The sequence below is a fragment of the Rhincodon typus genome, chromosome 25 (genome assembly GCF_021869965.1).
Source record: "Rhincodon typus isolate 14 chromosome 25, sRhiTyp1.1, whole genome shotgun sequence".
NCBI lineage: Eukaryota > Metazoa > Chordata > Chondrichthyes > Orectolobiformes > Rhincodontidae > Rhincodon > Rhincodon typus.
In genome coordinates, this window is record NC_063356.1 from 43,137,946 (window position 1) to 43,160,146 (window position 22,201).

A 22,201-nucleotide genomic window follows, 5' to 3' on the forward strand; every position below is an offset into this window, starting at 1 on the left:
GTGAACTTAATGCCAACTCATGCCAACCCAAGCCACCCAGCCACCACCCTTTGTCTTTACAGTGACATCCCAACTCACCCATCATCCACCATGGCAAACCTCAGGACCCAAGCAGTGAAAACATAAAGTACACTTCAATGAGATAAAGTAATATGTGAATTACAGACTTCGCTACATTGAAAAACAGTCTTATTCAAAAATACCCATTTACCGGATTTATATTCTTTCAACTAAATAAAATCTGATAACATCAAGAGTTCAATTCAAGTGCATAATCCCTAATCACAACAAGCATTAACATTCCCAGTTACAAATCAAAGAGTGTATAACCACATGTAGCTGTCAATTAAACCATGAAATGACAGACATCGTACTGAGCTAACGAATGGTTGTGAAATCAGTCAGGTCCCAGTATTGCAGTCATGGAAACATCAGTCTTATGTCAACAGACAGCATGAAATAACAGCAATCAATTTTTGAAATCCTCCAAACATGTTTTCAAAGCTTTAAAGGGTAGAAAGGTGGCAGTGCTTTTCCAGTATTTTCATATAATGGGAAACCCACATCTCTGTGAATTTCCTCGCCGCCTTCTCCACAGCCTTATAGAAGAGGAGAACAAGCACTAGCTCAAGTCTGATGCCTTTCTTGCAAAATTAGCCTAATGCCCCCTCATGGCCTAGGTGTGAGCTATGTGATGAATATAGAAACAAGGAGGCCATTTAGCCGAGGAGAAACATACAAAGAAGGGGGAAGAGTCACTGATGTTTTTATTATTGGTTGTAGCAGGGAATATTACTATCGAATGGAGATAATTTGATAGTTCTTAGACAGTGTAGTCAGTGATTCAGCATTGCAAGAGCTGATGTAAGTATTTTAAGCAATAATATTAGTCATGTATTTAAATAGTTTGGAAACAGCGCTGACTAAATGAGGAACAGTTGATACACTACCAGTGGAGTTTTCTTGGAAAAGTGTCATCTCATGTGAACAATCCAAGAAACCTGTGGCTAATTTATCCACTGTCCTATGTTCTCCCAAACTCAGGGCTCTGGCACAATCCATCAAAATTGTTGTGTGTCATGTTTTCTTCTTGAATCAGTTCTGACCTGTTACTCTCGACTTTCGAAGGCTCTGAATCACATTGAGGCTCAGCTGCATTGACGATGTTCCAGGAACAATCCCACAGTTCACTTGAAAGGAGAGCAGGGAGTCATCCTTAATGGTGTTCCTGTCTCAACTCCAGCAAATAAAGAGCAATTAGAATCCTAGAATTCCTGCAGTGTGAAAACAGACCATTCAGACTATTAAGTCCACACTGACCCTCCTAAAAGCCTCCCATCCCCTTACCCCTCCTTTCCTCATGGCTAATCCACCTAGCCTGCACATTAGGGGCAATTTGGCATGGCCAATCCACCTAGCCCGCACATCTTTGGACTGTGGGAGGAAACCAGACCACCTGGACGAAACTGACATAGATATAGGGAGAATGTGCAAACTCCATCCAGACTGTTGCCCGAGGGTGGAATTGAACCTGGGTCCTTGGTGCTGTGAGGCACCTGTGTTAACTGCTGAGCCACCGTGCCACAATTAGCTTGTGGCTCCTTATTCTCTGCAGAATCTTGCTATGCTTATCATAGGAGCCACAGTTATTAATATATTAATGGTGACAGCACTTCAGAAACAATCATTGGTGAGGTATGGTCAGATATTTCTGGGGTACATAAGAGATGCTGCTCACCTCTTGTTCCTGACAGTTTAACCAAGTCATTGTTGTACGATGGTAAGTTGTGAGAGTGAGATTTTGGGGTCCGTTCCACCATGGAGTACATCACAGTCAGTCCTGCCTTGATTCTGACATCATAAAACTGGAGTCCCTGGAGACTGAGGGGAGCAGGAATTTGAGTTGCACAAGGGTACTGAGGCCAGCTGCCGAATCTGAGTGCTAATCCAGCCAGCCATGGAAATGGGAAGCCTCGCTGGTATCCCGGTTCGTTGCTCATTGAGCTGCCGCAGAGCTAACATGAATCACCTGACAATGTGACAGTAAGGATGAGGCAAGTGCAGAAAAGAATGACTTATTCAGGGACACAGCATCAAAAAGTGCTAAAAACTGAATCCACCAAGTGTCTTGTGGGATCTGCCAAGAAGCAGAACTGCAACATGATTAAATATGTTGGGTTGATATCAAGATTTGAGAGCTGAAGACAAATCGAAATGCAGATTGTGTTAATCTAACAGAGGAATGTGAGCATAACCGCTATGTTTTTCTTTGCCTAAATTAAACTTTGATAAGTATGTCGAGGCCTCGTGTGGGCGGGTGCAGCTGAGGGAAGGTCCTTCCCCTTGAGCTATAAGAATGAAGGAGTCTGACTTCCACCACATCATCAGCAGAAACCGAGGGATCGCTGTGGGAGGAGAGTCAGACTGCATACTCCACCATGAATCCTACACACAGCTCCATCTGCTGCAACTGTGCACTGAAGGTGACCGTCTTTCTGTAGCCCTGTCTCAAACTTAGTGCATGTTGTTTAAAATCAACTCGTGGCAGCAGCTGTAATTTTGATAAATCTTGTGGTTTTGGTTGAAAGTCTTGATTTATTTTTGGGAGGACTTCATTATTTTCTGCCTTATTTTCTAAAAAAAAATGTTTGGCTTGAAGCAATGGGACATCTGACCAGAAACTTTAGTGCTCTCAGAGTGTCATTTCCGAAGTTCAGTTTGTACTGGATGTGGAGGACTGATCATAATAGCAAAAAAAAATTATGGAAAATAAACTTGTAGTGGCTCATGGGAAGAGGGGAGGAACTGGGGGCTGAAGGGAAACATAAGAGAGGAAACCCAAGGAAGAGAGTGAGAGAAAGAATACAGAAGGCCCGGGAAGGAGAAAAACAAAACCGTGCAAGAGAGAGAGAGGGAGCAAAAGGCAACAGAAACATAAAGAATGGCAAAAAGGCCAACTCTGGAAAGAAAATCAGAGAAGATAGACATCCACAGAGAAAGAGAGTGAGAAAGAGAGATACATAGAAGGGGAGACAATAAGAGGGAGAGAAAAATGCAGGTAGAAACAAAAAAAGAGAAACATTGAATAGATTTTCATCAAACTCATCCACATCGGGTCTTCCTAACTGATTATATTTATGTTATTGGAAATGGGAAGCATAGTGAGATTTATCTTGGCAAAGATACTGAGTGGCTGAGGACACAAAGCGAAAACTCTTTCTATCCATTTGACAGAAACTGTGTTAGGGTGTTTAATCGGTTAAATGTCTGTGTGCTAACTCTCTTACTAGTGGCAAGAGAAATATTTACAGCTGGTTTGGCAGGCAGTCCAGAAGCCAGTGAGTAAGAGAGCTTTCTGAAACTGTGACATATTGCTAGATTTATCAAAAGCGAACGGCCAAAGCAAATCCCAAAACTGCAGAGAAACTTAAACAGAGTTCAATTTGAGAGAAAGAAATGGATTGGAATGGGCAAAACAAGTTTAAAATAGCTATTTGGAGAAGCTGTAACTGTAACTGTCTCTGTGTGCAGTGTGTGTGAAGTCTGTCCATGTTACCTGTTTTGAAATTGTGTAAAGCCTGTACTACAGCCTCTGTATAATCTGGGAACAGTCTGAAAAGTCTCCAGAGAATCGGAGTACAGTCATGGAGGTCTGTCTACAGTCTGTGTACAATTTGTGTTCAATCTGTATCTGTGTACAATCTGTAGTCTGTCAATATTCTATGAACGGTGTGTGAGCAGCCTGTATGAATACTGTCTGTGTACATTTGCTGCATAGTTCATGGACAGTCTGTGAACTGTCAATATACAGTTATTATGTGTGTTATGTTTAGCCTGTCTAATATCTGCCCATGTGCAGTTTATGTATAGTTGTACCTTGTAACTCTGTGCATCTATTTATACATAATTTCCCCCTGTGAATGTGTGTGTGTACTATCCCACCCTGTGAAGGCGTGTGTCCTGTAACAGTGTAGGTATATGACCTCCCCCTGTGGCTGCGTGTACATTATCCCATCCTGCTTCTGTGCGCACACTATCCCATTCTATAATTGCATTTACATGATCGCACTCTGTGATAAAAAACAGAAAGTGCTGGAGAAACTCAGCAGGTCTGACAGCAGCTGTGGAGAGAGAAAACTGAGTTAATGTTTCAAGTCCAGTGTGATTTCTCCAGACCCCACCCTGTTACTATGTGTAAGTTATCCTTCCTTCTTATTACCCCTCTCTATGACTATGTGTTCACCATCCTACCCTGTGACTGTGCATATCTGTGTGTACATTAACCCAGGGTGTAATTGTGTGTGCCTGTGTGTACCCCATTCCACTGTGTGACTGTGTGTACACCATGTCACTCTGTTAGGTGCTCAGAAAAAGGTCATAATTAATGAACATTCCTGTATGTCAGGAGTGGATTTCCTAATGGAGAACATCCAAGCATGCTACAACATCTTACACTAGCTGGACCATTATCAGGATTCCCCTGCTCGTGCTAATGAGCTCTGGGATGCTGTTTGGTGTTTGGAGTCCTTGCCCAAGGGGCAGGACATGGGTGTGGGCAGCAGGGAGAGCACTGAGATTAATGCTAACAACCTGACCACTGGCCTGGCTTGGGTGTAGCTGACGGGCCGATACAAGGCCATCAAGACTTTGTAACATTAACCGTGTCTCTGTCCACCTGAGCTCTCACAGCGGCTTTTTGTTGTTTTTATTTCGGTTTGAGCTGGGCCCTAGTTGTGTGGGCAGCCATATTACTGGTGTCAATAAATAAAAGCTGATCATGGGCTGGGGGCTAAAACACTGAACGTTCACTCAGTGAGTCTCTTTATTTCTGATCTATACAGGTCCATGCACTGACTCACTTCTGGATGCTGTACCCTCTGCTGTGCCTTGTCGCTGTGCCACAATGGGCAGCGGTTGCTGAGACTCTCTGCGGCTCAGAGCTGGTGGATACACTCCAGTTCGTATGTGGTGATCGGGGTTTTTATTTCAGTAAGTTTCTGGTTAACACCGTTTAATTGGGACGTGTGTCTTCAATTTCAACCCCGCCTTACATTCATTTAAATTAATGCATACACTTCTACAGACCACAGAAAAACGTGCTAGAAAATATTTTTCCCACTTTGTGGGTTACTCATTTGGCTGCTAAATTGTCACTTTTGATATCTGTGCCTCTCAGGGCTTCCTATTTAAAGGAGATACCTTGGAAAAGTTAGCACAGTGCCCTGGACCAGGGTTCAAGTCCACCCTCAGGTGACTGTCTGTGTGGAGTTTGCACATTCTCCCCGTGGGGAGCTCCGGTTTCCTCCCACAGCCCAAAGAGGTGCAGGCTAGGGTGGATTGGCCATGCTAAATTGCCCATAATGTGCAGGCTAGGTAAATTAACCATGGGAAATGTAGGGTTACAGGGATAGGATAGGGGGATGGATCAGGGTGGGATGCTCTTTGAAGGGGTGGCATGGGCCAAATGGCACATTTCCACACTGTATAGATTCTGTAAGTCAAAACTTATAAAAACTGAAGAGAAAGTGCCAGGAGTAGGCCATTTGTCCCCTGGAGCCTGTTCTGACATTCAATACGATCATGACTGATCTGAATGTGACCTCAACTCCATATTCCTGCCTACCCCTGATAATCACTGCCTCACTTGTTGATCAAATATTTGTCTAACTCAACCTTGAATATATTTAATGACCCAGACTCTAGCACTTTCTGGGTCAAGCATTTCAACCCTCTGAGAGAAGAAATTTCTCCCCATCTCCATCTTAAATTGGAGACTCCTTATTCAGAAACTGTGCCCCCTAGTTCCAGATGAGGACAAGCATCTACTCAGTCAAAACCCCACAGGGTCTTAATTGTCTCATTGAATCACGTCTCATTCTTCTAGGCTTCAATGAGTATTGTTCCAACCTTCTCAACCTTTTGTCGTAAGACAAATCCCATCCGTCCCAGGAAAAAAAAAAGTACCTTTTTTCAAATTCTTAGGTCGTCCTTAAATAAGGAAACTAAAACTGTATGCAGTACACAGGAGTGGCATCCCCAGTGCCCTGTATGGATGTAGTAAGACCCATACTCCATAAAGGCAATAATCCATCTGCCTTCCTAATTAATTTTTCCCCATTGATTTAACTAATCCTAGTACTTTTGAAAGGTCTTGCAACTTACTGTTGTCAAATTTGTCTCCAATACAGTCAATTCCTTCATCCAACTCACTGATTTTGTTTCTTCACTCATTATTGTGGGTGTCCCTAGTTGCCTATGGAAACAACTGAGTGGCCTTGCTAGACCATTCCAGAGGGCAGTTAAGAGTCAACCACATTGTTGTATGTTTGGAATCTACTGTAGGCCAGCAGGTTCCTTCCCCAGAGGGCATTCGTGAATCAGATGGATTTTTGCAATAATCTTTTCATGGTCGTCATTAGATTCTTTGTTCAAGATTTTCTTTTTCTTGAATTCAAATTCTATCAGGTCCCCAGGACATTACCGGAGTCTCTGGATTACTAGTCTAGCAATAATGCCACTAAACCATCACCATTCTCACTGACTACAAAGAGTTAAGGTTCCTATGGCACCTCACTAGTTACAGTTTGTGGTTCTGATCTATTTAATGATCGATTTATCCCAACTGTCTGTTGCCTGTAAGTCAGACAATCCTGTTTGCACAATTGGATATTACTCCCAACATGTGTACCTATATCCTGTGTGATAATGTGGCACCTCATTGACTTCCAAATACACAAACGATCCCCCTTTATCTGCCCTACTTGTTACACTTTCAAAGAACACTAATAAATTTATCAAACATTTAATTTCACAAAACCATGTGGACTCTGCCTGATTGTATTGTCATGTTCTAAATGTCCCTGTTATCACCTCCTTTGTATGCTAGGTGCAAGCATTCAGATCATCAAGTCCAGAGACCTTGTTAGCTTTTAGTTCCATTTACTTTCCCAATATTTTTTCTGTAGTGATTGGAATTGTTTTAAGTCTCTCTCTCTTTTACTTTGTTATTTTTAGCTATTCATGAGATGTATTCTACATCTTTTACTGTGAAGACAGATACAAAATACCTGTCAAAGCCTGCACAATTTCCTTATTTCCAATATTAATTTAAAAGTCTCACTTTCTAAGGGTCCCACACTTACTTTAGCTACTCTCTTCCTTTAGTAGAAGGTTTTGTAGTCAGCTGCCAATCTAATATGGATTGAGTGAATCCCAAATGAAAGTCTACCCTCACTGAGATTATTTACATCAGGCTTTTCATATTCTCAAAAAACTTCACCGCAATGAAGTACTTTTGAAATGTAGTAATTGTTGTAGTGCAGAAAACGTGGCTCCAAATAGTGCAAATCAAGACCCATCCAATAGCAATGTGATAACGGGCATTTAATCTCTCTTACAGACAGTCATTAAGAAAAATACTGACCAGCACACTGGGAAAAATATCTTCCGCCCTCTTCCTTGAGTAGTGCTTTAAGATCTTTTACATCCACTTGAGTCGGCTGATGGGACCTCTGCTCAATGCTTCTTTCTGGCATTGCAGCCCTCCTTCAGTGCCATACTGGAATGTCAGCCTCAATTTGATGCTCAAGTCTGTCAAATTGACCTCCAACCTATGACCCTTTAACTGGAGGTAAGAGTAAAGCCAATGTATTTATACCTTGGAAATACTCACCTCTGCTAATCCACAAACATAGGAAATTTAGGCTAAGTTTGAACTATCAATGGATGCAATGGCCCATGGTATTATCACTGGACTGTTAATCCAGAGACCCAGGTAATGCTCTGGGGATCTGGGTTCAAATTCTGCCATGGCAGATGGCGGAATCCCAATTTAATAAAGTTCTGGAATTAAGAATCTAATGATGATCATGTCGAAGAAACTGGTTTACTAATGTCCTTCAGGAAAGGCAACTGTCATCCTTACCTGGTCTGGCCTACACATGACTCCAGACTCACAGCAATGTGGTTGACTCTTAGCTGGAGTAACTAGGGATAGGCAATATATGCTGGCCTAGCCAGTAACAACCAGTGATGGACCGAATGAACAATATCCAGCTCAGTCTATGCTGTGATACCCTCCCAAGGCTCAGATCATACTCACTCCAGCTTCACTTAACGTCAGCTGGGATCACAATATTGACTGTCAGAAATCTGAAACCTAACTAGAAAGTTCAAGTAACTTACAAGAGGCCAATGATGGTGATTTTGATCAAGGCTCAATGACTGTGGAAATTGGGATGGAATTGCAGCTTCTGTGATTGGTCAGCAATTTAGAAAATATAGACTGCCATCCATGATGCACGCTGACCAATCAGTGGTGCATAGAACGGACAGCCAAACTGCTTGCCCCCTCTCTTGCCAAAGTTCAGAATTGGCCTCCCCTCAGCGGGTTCAAATCCATTTCTGGCTGCTTGTTCATCTGATTGAATGGCAGAACAGACTCAGAGGGGAAATGGCTCTTGGTGTCTTTATGAAGCTCTGAACAATGATTGTCACTGCTGTGACCAAAAAAAAAATTAAACTGGGTCACTAATGTCTCCCCAGTAAACCGACTTGTGAGTCCCTATGCACTCTGATCAGACTCTGTATGGTTGACCTCAATGCCTTATGAAATGGCCATGGAAACGGTTTTATTGACGAATGAATTGCTTGGTAGCAGGGCATATGTTCAGTAGCACTTACAGCATTGGATCTGGCATTCCAATATTAGAGGATCACACTGTGTGTGATGTATTCTGATTTGCTGTACATGCTCTGTATTCCCAGGTGCTATCGTTCATCTGCTAACTTCTCTGGGAGCTGTACTTCTGAGACATATTTGTATTGTGGGTCTCTAAGCAATGATTAGGTCATAAGAAGGACTGGGTCCTCTCCTCAATGAGTGGAATGCTTCACCCAGTCTGAAATTTTGCCAACTTCTGTCAATGAGTCATCTGTAAATGAACAATATGTTAGGATCCAAAAGTCTCTTGTTCCACAGATATCCCAAGCACACAGGAGTCAGTGCAGTTATTGATTCAGGACCAGGGCCTCCTGCTTCCTTCCCACAAGGATACTCTACATGGAATTGTACACAGCATGGAAGCACTTTAAAGCAGATGCTGGGCTCAAAGCCAGATTCAAACTACATTGCACCTCTTTTTATGTCTAATTCAGCCCGGTATATGCAAAGATCATGTGACGCACGACTTGAATTCATTCAAAACAGCCTACATCAAAATAAAACTGAAATGTCAGCACTGACTAATGGAGGTAGGAAGATCAAATAATCTAGTGCCATTACTGGGACTTTCCATTTCCCATGTTGAACAGCTCAGAAACATCACTGATCCTTCTCAACTCAGCTCTTCCTATCAGACTTCATCCTTTAGTACTGATTAATCTCTGTTGCTATCTGCGTGATGGGATGTATCCTGCGTCATTGAAAGAATATAAGTCAATTTACCTTTACATACCTACTCGGGACCCCACCCACAACTCTGGATTATTAAGGACATCATCAGTACTGCTTTCCTCTCTCACCAATATCCATTATAAACCCACCAACTTCCCTGCTTCCTGTAAAGACTCTATTCCATGCTCCCATTTCCTCCACCTCCGTTGCATCTGTTCTGATGCCAGCTTTGACAAAGGGGCCTCCAGAATGTCCACCTTCTTTCTCCACCAAGGATTCTCCACTACTGTGGTTGACAGGGTCCTTAACGCCCTGCCTCTTCCCTAACGCAACAGGTCCTTACCTACCATCCCACCAGTATCCATACCCAAAGGGTCATCAGCTGCCATTTCCACCACCTCCAGCAGGATGCCACTAGCAGACACGTATTCTCCTCCTCTCCCTTAGCAGCCTTCTGCAGGGACCGTTCCATCCAGATACCCTGGACCACTCCTCCTTCACTGCCAACATCCTCCCACGGCCCCATTGGACCATGCCCTGCAAACACAGAAGGTGTAACACCTGCCCATTTACTTCCTCCCTCCTCCCTATCTAAGGCCCCAGCTATACCTTCCAGGTGAAGCAGTGATTTACCCGTACTTCACTAAATCTAGTCACCTGTGTTTGCTGCTAACAATGTGGTCTCCTCTACATTGGGGAGATGAAGCATAGACTGGGTGACTTCTTTGCAGAACACCTACATCTGTCAGGAAAACTGACCCTGAGCTTCCAGTTGCCTGCCACTTCAACACACCACTATGTTCCCTGGCCAACATCTCTGTCTCAGGCTTGCTGCAGCGCTCTGGTGCAGCTCAGTGCAAGCTGGAAGAACAGCTCTCTAAATTATGATTTGTACTAGATCGGAATTTCTTCCAATAATATGCACTGTCATTACTTCTTCGTGTCCTTTTAACCAACAATGCAATATCACAATGCTTCAGTTCTCCAGCAGTTTGTAGTCAGAGAAGATCATGGTCATAGCCTCTACAATTTCTTCTCTTGCTTCCATTATCAGTCTTGAATACATTTCATCTAGGCCTGGTGACTTATCTACTTGCAAACTAAATATCTCCTATGTTTATTATATCCAATATTTCACCCTCCTCTTTAACAAAAAGTCTGCTTCGATTATTTGTTTGTGAAAACAAATGCAAAGTATTTGTATGTTCACATCTTCTGCCTTCCCATACCGGTTATTGTTCTCAACTTCAATTGGCCCTAACCCTTCCTTAGCTATCTTCTTGTATTTATGTATTTATAAAGAAAAAAAGTTGAGTTTTCCTTGATCTTAATTGCCAAAACTTTTCTCTTTTTTTTTCAGAAATCCCTCTATCTCCTTAAATCACTCCCAATGCTAAGATACTCACCTTGCTTCAAGTAGCTATTCCCAGTCTACTTTGACTGAAATAACTCCACAGAGGCAGGTATCCCATCACCAAATCACCCTTTATTTACACATGAATAGTCCTTGACTCTAGTACTGGTTCATCCAGTGTCAGGCACCAGTGTGTCAGAACCTCTGACACTATGATTTATATCTGTTAGCCAGGGCTCCCTCATCGGACCAGATTAACAGCCCCAATCAGGGAACTCATATTCTATGCAGTCCAGCTGGCTGACCTTATTGCAATCACTACATTTACTTTTCCTTCTTGATCTGTGTTTATCTGTTTTGATAAGTGGTCTGAATCTAACTGAATTACAATCATAATTAATCAATCGAATTGTTACCAAATTTGATCACCGTCGACCTCCTGTTTCATTAGTGCTAAATTTCCTCCCTGCCTCAGTAGTGGTATTATTGCTGCATGCGCCAGTAACATGGATCAGGATGGCCCAGTTCTGTAAACACTTGGAATTGACTGATTTTTAAAAATGTATTCATTTAATGGATGAGTGCATCACTCGCTAGGCGGCAATTATTGCCCATCCCTAATTGCCCAGAGGGCAGTTTAGAGTCCAACACATTGCTGTGGGTCTGGAGTTACCAGACCAGGTAAGGATGGCAGTTTCCTTCCCTAAAGGACAACAGTGAATCACTTGGGTTTTTCTGATAATCGACAACAGATTTATGGTCATCATTAGACCCTTAATTCCAAATTTTTTTTGTTGAATTCAAATTCCACCATCTGCCGTACTGGGATTCAAACCTGGGTCCCCAGAACAGTAACAGGGTCTCTGGATTAACAGTCCAGCAATAATACCACTAGGCCATTGCCTTCCACGATGATTGAGAAGATCTGACATTGATAGAGTAGGCTAAAGCAACTATGATACTGATGACATTGGGAACTGGCTGGTGAGGATATTGTGTTAACTCAGCACAACTCAACATGGTCAAAGAGTAGTTTGTGAGGAAAACCTGTGATGTTATACAGTGCCAGCAATAACTGTAACCTTCTCCTCTCCAGGTAAAAGTTCTTCATACATAAAATACAAGTACAGCATAAAGAGGCAGAGTAAAGGCATTGTGGAGGAATGCTGCTTTCGGAGTTGTGACCTGCAGTTATTGGAATCATACTGTGCCACTCCCCGGACATCGCGATCTGTGCCACCTTTAACCACTGTCAAGCCCCAGGTGAGGAGACCAGTTTCCATGAGGAGGTGCCGCTCCCTTAGTGAAACCAAGTGCTGAGATTTATAGTTGATGGTTAAACAGGTGTTCAAATAGGCACAAAGTCAAACATTATGCGTCCAAGGTTTCTTCAGAGTAGAAAAGGGGGAGGTGATGGTGCTCGAGCAGAGAGGGTCCTGGGATTGCACGGTGACTGAGCAGAGAGACTCCAGGGAGGGGATGATGATCAAACAGAGAGGTTCCTGGGGAGGGAATGGTGATCGAGCAACAAGGCTCCTGGGAGGGTCTCTTGGGAATTTTGCCACCTGCACAGTTGGACATGGCAGGGAGTTAATCCCATTCCCTTTGCTCATGTTTGTCAGCTTCTGATTTCTATTTACTTTACTGAAGGGAGAAGTATGTGCATTTTGTGTCACTAATTGCTAACCTTTGTTGTTATCGACACGTTTGCTGACAATGTTGGCACCACTGATTGCACAATTAGCGGAAAAGGCAGTTTGTTATAATTACAGGGTTTGTCAAGGGTAAATAAGGGTTCCATTTGTCTGCCACTGGAGTCATAGATAAGCCCAGGCTAGCTAACAATGGTAACGGTTAGCTGGGATGCACTGAGTGGGGATTGGGCGGGTGTGAATGGGAAGGGAGTGGATGAGGTGAGTATAGATGGACATTAAGTTGGAAGAGTGTTCGAGAGGAAAGGATTGGGATAGCAAAGATGTACATCTCTGAGGGCATTTTTTAAACTCGTCTACATTTACATTTCTACCTGTCAGGATGAGGCACTGGGTCTATTTGCACACAACGGGGGCAAGATGCAGATGAATAGCTTTGATTTATTGAAGAAGTAACAAAGACATGAGGGATAAAACATTAAGAAGGAATGCTAATTGAGTGAAATAAAGAAGGTTTGGCCCACTCATCTGTGCTGCAAGTGCAAAATAATATTCCTGGAGATTTTATCACATGATCGCCTGCTTCTGGATGTCCTGCTAACTTTTGCCATGCTATAGCTACCTGACACATCCATTCCCATGGCATCTGCATGAACTAACAAAACGGATAATGACGACACCTTTTTGAAATGAATATGTTCAAAGAAACTAAAAACAAATAGTGGCCCTGTGAATTTGTTTCCAATACAATGGATAGTGATGGAAGGTCTCTCCCCACATTTTGTCAAATAATCAATAAACTCTAAGGACTGCAGGTTTAGCAGTGAGAGTGAAACCAGAATTGTTTTGTGGTGATTCTAAACCAACTGTATAAGTAGAGTTTGTTCATTGGTTTACAGTCCAGATCTATAACACTGAAACCGTGCAGTCATTCAGCTGATGTAACCTGAAGTTTGAACTCCATATAAACCTCCTCCTCCTGCACTCATCACCTATTTCCACATTGCCCCACATTTCTGCTCACCTCCTCTTGCTTCAGACCTTCCTGTGAATGCACCATTGATTGAGGCATTGAAACTCCTTGTAGAGAAATTCCCCCTACACTCTTTTATTTGATGGGTCAGTCACTATCTATCCATGCCCACTGATTCCAAACTTGCTTACAAATGAGAAGTTTCTCCATGTCCAGCTTTTCAAAACTTTTCTTAAGGTTTAAGACCTCTATTAGATTTCACCCTGGTCTTATTAACATAAGAACATAAGAAATAGGAGCACGAGTAGGCCATCTGGCCCCTTGAGCCTGCTCTGCCATTTAATAAGATCATGGCTGATCTTTTTGAGACTCAGCTCCACTTACCCGCCCACTCACCATAACCTTTAATTCCTTTACTCTTCAAAAATCTATCTATGCCTTAAAAAACATTCAACAAAGTAGCCTTCAACTGCTTCACTGGGCAGGCAATTCCACAGATTCACAACCCTTTGGGTGAAGAAGTTCCTCCTCAACTCAGTCCAAACTCTGTTTCCCTTTATTTTGAGGTTATGTCCCTTGTTCTAGTTTCACCTGCCAGTGAAAACAACCTCCCTGCTTCTGTCTTATCTATTCCCTTCATAATTTTACATGTTTCTATAAGATTCCCCACATTCTTATAAATTCCAGTGAGTACAGTCCTGGTCTACTCAATCTTTCCTCATAAGCCAACCCTCTCAACTCTGGAATGAACTTAGTGAACCTTCTCTGTACCTCATAAAAACGGAAAGAACTGTGGATGCTGTAAATCAGGAACAAAAACAGAAGTTGCTGGAAAAGCTCAGCAGGTCTGGCAGTATCTGTGGAGAAAAAATCAGAGTTCCGTTAGATCTTCACAGATGCTGCCAGACCTGCTGAGCTTTTCCAGCAACTTCTGTTTTTGCTCCTCTGTACCTCCTCCAGTGCCAGTACATCTTTTATTAAGTAAGGGGACCAATTTTATTTATTCGATAAAAATAATGTGGATCCTGGAAATCTTAAATAATAAAAGGAAGTGTTGGAGAAACCCAGCAAGTCTGGCAGCATTTGTGGAGAGAGAAACAGTATTAATGTTTTAAAGAGCCATGTTGGATTGGAAAGGTTAGCTCTGTTTCTCACTTCACAGACCTGCTGAGTTTCTCCAGCACTTTTTCTGCCATTGTTACTCATGGTCTTGCCATTCCTGGAGAAATGAATTCCAGTTTGTCTCCTGATCGTTGTATCTCCTCAATTCTGAATGTCACTGTAAAATCTACCCCGCACATCCTCAAGTGAAAGAAAGAGTGATGTTCTTCTTTTGTGTCAGGTCAGATTGTTTAAAAGAGTTAAGCTGTTGGGAAGCGACTCTGTCAGGATATCTGTATGAGTTCTTGACTCCCCAGCCCCAACTAATGCAACCTTAGCTCACACCTGGTAACTGTTCTTCAAACAACTTTCTGATAGCATTTTGTTTTGTTTCAGGATGAAAATTTAAAGAACTCATATAAAGAGATGTCCAAGTCTGCCAAGTGGATTTCCAAATTACTGGGGCATAAAACAATGGCAGAAAGCAGACCCTCAGTGAGAAGCCAACATGAAATACAGGATGTGAGTCCATCCCAGAGTCAAACACCTTTGATGGCACTGTTGAGCAAGTTGCCAAAGAAAGCTCCAGAACTTCAGATAACAAACTCGCGATAGTACTGAAGAAGGAGAGAAGGCAGGATGCACTAGATTCCACTGCCTTTCCTTTTCAATGTTACTGTGAATTCAACACCAGTGTTGAAACCTGGAATGGAGAATGGAGTTGGAATGAACCAATGCCTCTTCTTTCATCGAAACATTTTGCTCTTTGCTTTATCTCAAGCCAGACTGACCTGTTTCCCCATTCTCTTCACCCACCACTTATGCCCCACAACCTCACATTCCCAACACCTAGCCTAAGTTGGATATTGGACTTACTCACCTAGAAAAAAAATACTCCTCACAAATTCTACAATGCAAGGGACAGAGAGATTCCAAACTGTGCACTCTCAAATTGCCCTCGGCCCAATAACTACACTATTCTTTATGGGCTCCTTATTTAAAGAACATTGAAGAAATTTGGACCAAATTTAATATGATGTATCACACATGAGCTCACAGAGAATCTCAAACCTGAACACAGGAGGACAGTGTCTGTACAAACACTGACAAGGACCAAGCAAGCAGAGAACAGCATCAAGGAACAAGAGCTTGCCCCTGGCCATCTTGTGTTATGACCAGTGGGATCGAGCAGAGACAGTTGGTAATGAAGATAGACTGGAATGGTAGAGTGCTGTGAGGGGAGAGGATGTGAAATCCTTCTCCCATTTTCTGGACAGTTCTAGTGATTAAATGACGATTATTCAAGAGGCTGGTATGAATACATTTGCAATGGGCACCGTTCTCCAGACCTACCAGTCTGTCCAAGTCAGGAGCAAACTGAAATCGAAGGATGTGCCCCATTGGACAGTTCTGCAAAGACTATTAAGTGCACCTTATTTAATGTTGACAGTTCTGAAAACATCACCTGCCATTGGTTGATGTCAGCAGATGGTATTGATGTTGATTGTGTCTATAAATGTCAAACTTCCTGCTCATGTATTTAATGCCTGTTGAATTATTTGTATGTATTCCTCCAGTATTATGTACCAGCATTACACTTCAGTATTACACTACTACATTATGTTTAAGCGTGACATTACTATAATACATTAATGTCATGTTACGCTGCATTACGTCACTCTCCCACTCATCCTCAGTACTCCCGATAGGTACTTTATAATCCACAACATTTTCTCACAAAGATGAATGCCATTGGTCCATGATTGCTTGGGCATAGCCATCGATGATATCATGGGATTGAGGTTCCAAAATGTTTTTAACTAGATCAATCGACTTGTTAAACCATTGTTTTCTTTGACACCAATGCTCCCTGGCACTATCTCAGGCTGAATCAGTTCAGAGCCTCAGCACCTCTTTCGCTGTGACCTCTGACCCCATATTCATGCCAACACCAAGACGTTCATCTCCGTAATACCACCTTGTTTTTGCTGCAGTCTCAGTTCCATCAGCTGCTGAAACTCTTATCGCTGTTTTTTGTGTCAGCCACAATTGCCTGGGCCCAAATCTCTGAAGCTCCCTCCCTAAACCTTTATGTCTCTCTCAAACACTCTTTCCTCCATTTAGACCCACTTTGAAATCTACCTCTTTGGTCAAGTTTTTGCTCACATTTTTTCTATTTTTTTAGAGATCAACTGTAATTCGTGCTCCTGTGAAACAATATGGGACATTTTGTGAGGTCTAAGATGATATATGAATGCATTCTGTCGTGAGAACATTGATAAAAATGTCATAATATGGACTGGGGAAATTGACTCTGACTGGGTTAGACATTTTTCCAATAACACCATTGACGATCATTTCATCATCATAAAGTGTCAGGAGGACAAGGATTTTGTTGCTTGCTTTGAGTACAGATTGCATAGAGATTATGACCCAGAAAAAAATACCTTGGCCCAATGAGTCATTTCTTGCCCCTCTGTGTCAATATGGAGTCCTAGTTGCATTTAGTGGCCTATGTCCTCCCCATCTCCTTTTGCATCACCTACCCAACAACTGAATGGGTCCATTCCCATTAATAAAGTGGGAATGATACCTCCTGTAAAAAACAGGGAGCTGATATCTTCAAAATATTTCTGTGATTTCACTGGGACGAAAGAATGAGGAGAATCTTCCTGTCTTTTCACAATGTCACAAGCGTAAAGCAACCATTGAAAATGTTCTGTTCCTTTGTGATGGTCTTCGAGTTTGTGATGAATGAGTTTGTCATGTTCTACTGTGATTTATTTATAATTCTGTACGCTTTTTGTGAAATCGATGCATTGTACATCAGCAGCATTCTGGAACTGGTTTCAAATTTTTACTGGACAGAAAATATATCTCTACAGCATTTAACAAAAGAGAGAAGTGATGTGTTGCCAAACTAATTGGATATCCAAATACTGCCTTTGTGTTATTTTGGAGGCAGGAATTTTGCATCATAACATCTCTGTGGAAATTATGTTATTTTTGGCTGCACTGTGCCAGTGGGTTGAAGGTACAGCCTGCAGCAACTAACTCATATAGATCAGGAAGAACCCTACTTCATTCCCAGTAAGGCCATAAAATAAAGGAACAGAAGCAGGGCATTCAACCTGTTAAGTCTGTTCTGTCATTCAATGAGATTATAATTGATCTGACAGTCCTCAACTCCACATTCCTGCCTTTTCCCATAACCCGTGGTCCCCTTCCTGATTAAAAATCTATCTCAGCCTTGAATGTACTTAATGATCCAATCTCAACAGCCATCTGTGATATAGATTTCCACAGATTCACTCCCCTCTGAGAGAAGAAATTCCTCCTCATCCCTGTCTTAAATGTGTGATCCCTTATTCTGAGGTTACACCCTCTGGTCCTAGGCTCTTCCACAAGTGGAAACAACCTTTCCTCATCTATTTGGTCAAGTCTTCTAAGAATCAATGTTTCATTAAGGTCACCTCTCATTCTTCTGTCTTCCAACAAATACAGGCCCAACCTACTCAACCTCTCCTCAGAAGACAATCCTTCTATGTTTGGGATCAGCCTAGTGAATCATCTCTGGACTGGCTTCAGTGCCAATATATCTTTCCTTGGTTGAGGGCACAAAACTGCTCACAGTATCCAGGCTGTGATCTGACTAGTGTCATGTATAGATTTAGCAAACATGTCTAAGCCAGCATTTACTGCCCATCCCTCATTGCCCAGAGTGCAGTTAAAAATCAACCTCATTGTTGAGGATCTCGAGTCACATAATGCCGGGCACATTTGTGAACCAGATGGGTTTTTATGAGAATTGGAAATGGTTACGTGGTTGCAATTTGGCCAGCTCTTTATTCCATATTTTTATTGAATTCAAATTTCACCATCTGTTGTGGTGAGATTCGAACCCATGCTGCCTGGATTCTGGGTTACTCATCCTGTGATATCACCACTCCAGCCTCAAGGGATTTGGGGCAGTGTGGGAAAGTGACATTGAAGAATATGATCAGCTATGAGCTAACTGGATAAGTGGAGCAGGCTTGCTGGGCTGAATGGCCTCCTCCTTTTCCTATGGGAGACGTCTTTGAGGAACTTTGGTGCCCAAATGCCAGCAGCAGACAATGGCATCAGTGGCGTCGAGAAATCTGGGAGGGAGGAGGCTGAAAGGGGAAGGGGTGCGACAGAAAATATGTACCCATGACTGTGTATCTCAAGCACAAAGCAGGCAGTTCCTCACTATGGCTGCTGTAGAGTCTGACTGAGCATATCAAAGGGAATCTTCAACAGTCCCTGACTGCACTCTGAGATAACAAGGTGTAGAGCTGGATGAACACAGCAGGCCAGGCAGCATCAGAGGAGCAGGAAAGCTGAAGAAGGGTCCAGACCCAAACGTCAGCTTTCCTACTCCTCTGATGCTGCCTGGCCTGCTGTGCTCCTGCAGCTCCACACTGTGTTATCTCTGACTCCGGCATCGGCAGTTCTTACTATCTCTGAGTGAGTTGTGTTCAAATGGCTCTGAATTAAATGCAGTTCCAAATTAATGTGGATCACTGGAATGTGATGGCCTTTCAAGAATTCATTAATCCTTTTCAGTCCTTTATCCAAATTGCACCGTTTCTGGTCTCCACCAACAACACACTGTTCTCTTTCACTGACTGTTTTGGTTGTTTCTATGTCTGGTTAAATGAAGAGTTAAGTATTCTGGTTTGGACAGATTTATTGAGATTCAGTCTTTATGGTCAGTGTGCTTAAATGAATCAAAATGCCCTGAAGGTGTTTCGAAGGCCATACAGCAGTGCACAGACAAGTAGGCCTAGATATTACATCATCTGAGCTGGGAAAGGGGGATGGCAGGAGACGGTGCACAGATATAGGCCCCGGCATTTGTTTTCCTAATTGGTCATTTTCTTACTTCTGGTTTTTCACTTCTCACAGAGAGTTGCTCTGCGTGAATTTAATATCTTTCCCCTTGGTGTATTCAGCACTGGACACCATTTAATCAGACAGGAGCATGGTAGGTAGTGATCCCACTGCCTACCCACCTCCACTTCATTGAGTCCCTGGTGGATAAGCCCAACCAAATGAGGTCCACACATGGTCAAAGACTAACTACCTGTGGGCCTCATCACTCTGTCACTGCTATCAACATGTCAACGTATAAAAATTGGGAGCAAGAGCGGATCTTTTGATCTCTCAAACTGGACCCATCATTCAATATGATCATGGCTGAGCTGAATGTGGCCTCAAAAACAGTTTCCTTTCTGTATTCCATAAAGCCTGATTCTCTCATCGTTCACACATCTAAATGACTTGAATATACTCAATTACTCATTCTCATAGAAACCTAAACATATGGAAAATAGGGGCAGGAGTAGTCCATTTGGCTGCTCTGCCATTCAATATGGTCATGGCTGATCATCCAACTCAGTCCCTTGTTCCCTCTTTCTCCCCATACCCTTTGACTCTTTTAACTCGAAGATTTATATCTAACTCCTTCTTGAAAACATTCAATGTGTTGGCCTTGGCCACTTTCGGTGGCAGAGAATTCCACAGGCTCACCACTCTCTGGGTAAAGGAATTTCTTCTCATCTCAGTCCTAAATGGCCTACCCTGTATCCTTAAACTGTGAGCCCTTGTTTTGGACTCCCCGGTCATCAGGAACATCCTTCCTGTGTTTGTCCTGTCTAATCCTGTCAAATTTTATAGGTTTCTATGAATCTCCCCCCTCATTTCTTCTAAATTCCAGTGAATATACTTCTCAGTGATCCAGTTACCCAGTGTCCACTGGTGTCTGAGGAAGAGAATCCTGGGGAAACTCTGAGAGAAGAAATTCCACCTCATCATCGTCTTCACTGAAATATTCCTTACTTTGAAACAGTGGTTCCTAACTCTCAATTCACCAGTAAGGTGAAACACCCTCTGGGTATCTACGTTATCAAGCTCTGACAAATCTTATGTTATATAAAATCACCTCCGATGATTCCAAACTCCAATAAGTAGGGCTCAACCTGCTCAATCTTTCTTCATTAGACAACATTGTCACTCCAGGAATCACATATTCAGTTAGAAGACCAAAGTTGCACACAGTATTCCAGGTAATACAAGTCTCACCTGTGTCCTGTCCAATTACAACAATCTTTCCTTACTTTCATGCTTCATCCCCCTTTGAAAAAGGCCAACTTTTCATTTGTCTTCCTCGGTCTGCTTTCCTGTCTGTTATCACTTGCTTTACTCATATATCATAACCCAGCATCATTTTAGGTTAAATGCTAATGAAATATTTGTGCCTAGTGTGTGAACAAAGAGCTAAGCCATTCTGTGTAATTCAATATCTTGTGAGACATGTTCAAGTTTGTTTCTGACCACCTAGTTCATCCTGGTCACTGTTTTTCAGGTCCACCTCATTCAAGCCAAACAGCCTGTCGAATAAAGGGTAAACTGGAGAGATTAAACAGTGAGAAAAGGAACAAATCAGAACAACCAGTCTCTTATGAGAAGCAGCTGGTTCATTACCACTGTTTGTATTAAAAGGCTTGGGCCCAAGCTTGATGGGGTGGAATTAGTTGAGAAAGAGTCACCTTGATTGGCTCAACATGTTTCAATTACAAAATGGCTGCCCGATTGAAGTCCTAATTAAATACCCAAAGACCTTTCAGAAAGATCCATGGATTATCAAAGGATCCAAGGCCACCTTGCATGTTGACCAGGAAGCAATCCCATGATTCTGGAAGGCCCACTCCGTGTCATTTACTTTGTGTAGAAAAGTAGGGGCAAAAAGGTTTTTCTTTGAGCTGGTGAATTATTACAGAAAGTTCATACGTAACCTGGCCTCCATCCTGGCATCCTTACATTTACATTTGAGAAAGGGTCAGTCCTAAGAATGGTCTTGTAGCCAAGATGTAGCCTTTAGGAGAGTGAAGAAGCAGCTACTGTCATCTAACATATTTCCACACTACGATCCAAAGCAAGATCTGGTGCTGACATGCAATGCCTCCCAATACAGTATCAGGGTAATGTTGGCTCTCTAGTGGCCCAACGGAGAGGAACACCTGATAGTGTATGCTTCCCAGACTTTGGTTGATGCTGGACAGAGAAGCAAGTTTTGGCGGTCATTTTTTGTGTGAGTAAGATCCACCAATATCTTTCAGGATGTAAATTTGTTATAATAACAGACTACAAACCCCTGCTAGGGCTACTCAGAGGACAAGGCTGTGCCACCCATAGCTTCAGGTCGAATTCAGTGGAAGGTCCTTACTCTAAATGTGTGCAATTACAAGTTGGAACACCATCCGGGAGGCCAAGTGGTAAATGCGGATGCCTTGAGCTGCCCCCAATTGCGCAGAAACCACTGGCGGTAATGCCACGAGAAGAATGTGTAATGGTTTTAAACTTTCTAGACACCCTTCTGGTCATCACTGACAATCTCAGACTGTGAACACAAAAAGATCCCGCCCTAGCAAAACTGAAATAGCTGGTGGTGATGTGGAAACAAAAGGGCCATCACAACCAGAAAGGAAACCTTTCTGGACCCAGTGAGACCAGATCACCATAGAGGATGGCATGTTATTATGGGGAGCAAGAGTGATTGACCCGGGCAAAGTTCGCTGCCAGATACTGGCTGAACTCCACCAGGGTCATCCAAGGGTTTGCAAACTGAAGATGTTGGTGAGAAGTTATGTCTGGTGGCCACGATTGGATGGTGACATAGCCGTGTTGGTGGGGCAGTGCCAACA

The 22,201-nt window shown here is 42.6% G+C and overlaps 1 protein-coding gene across 1 annotated transcript; it reads left to right on the forward strand.

Annotated features, from left to right (window-relative positions):
• Window positions 1–2,358: 2,358 nt before the first annotated feature.
• LOC109925050 (insulin-like growth factor I) lies at window positions 2,359–17,371 on the forward strand. Its single transcript, XM_020525031.2, has 4 exons — window positions 2,359–2,483; window positions 4,842–4,989; window positions 11,845–12,011; window positions 14,871–17,371. Exons 1-4 carry the CDS (start codon window positions 2,439–2,441, stop codon window positions 15,087–15,089), a joined length of 579 nt encoding a protein of 192 aa, XP_020380620.1. The 5' UTR covers window positions 2,359–2,438; the 3' UTR covers window positions 15,090–17,371.
• The last annotated feature ends 4,830 nt before the right edge of the window (window positions 17,372–22,201 follow it).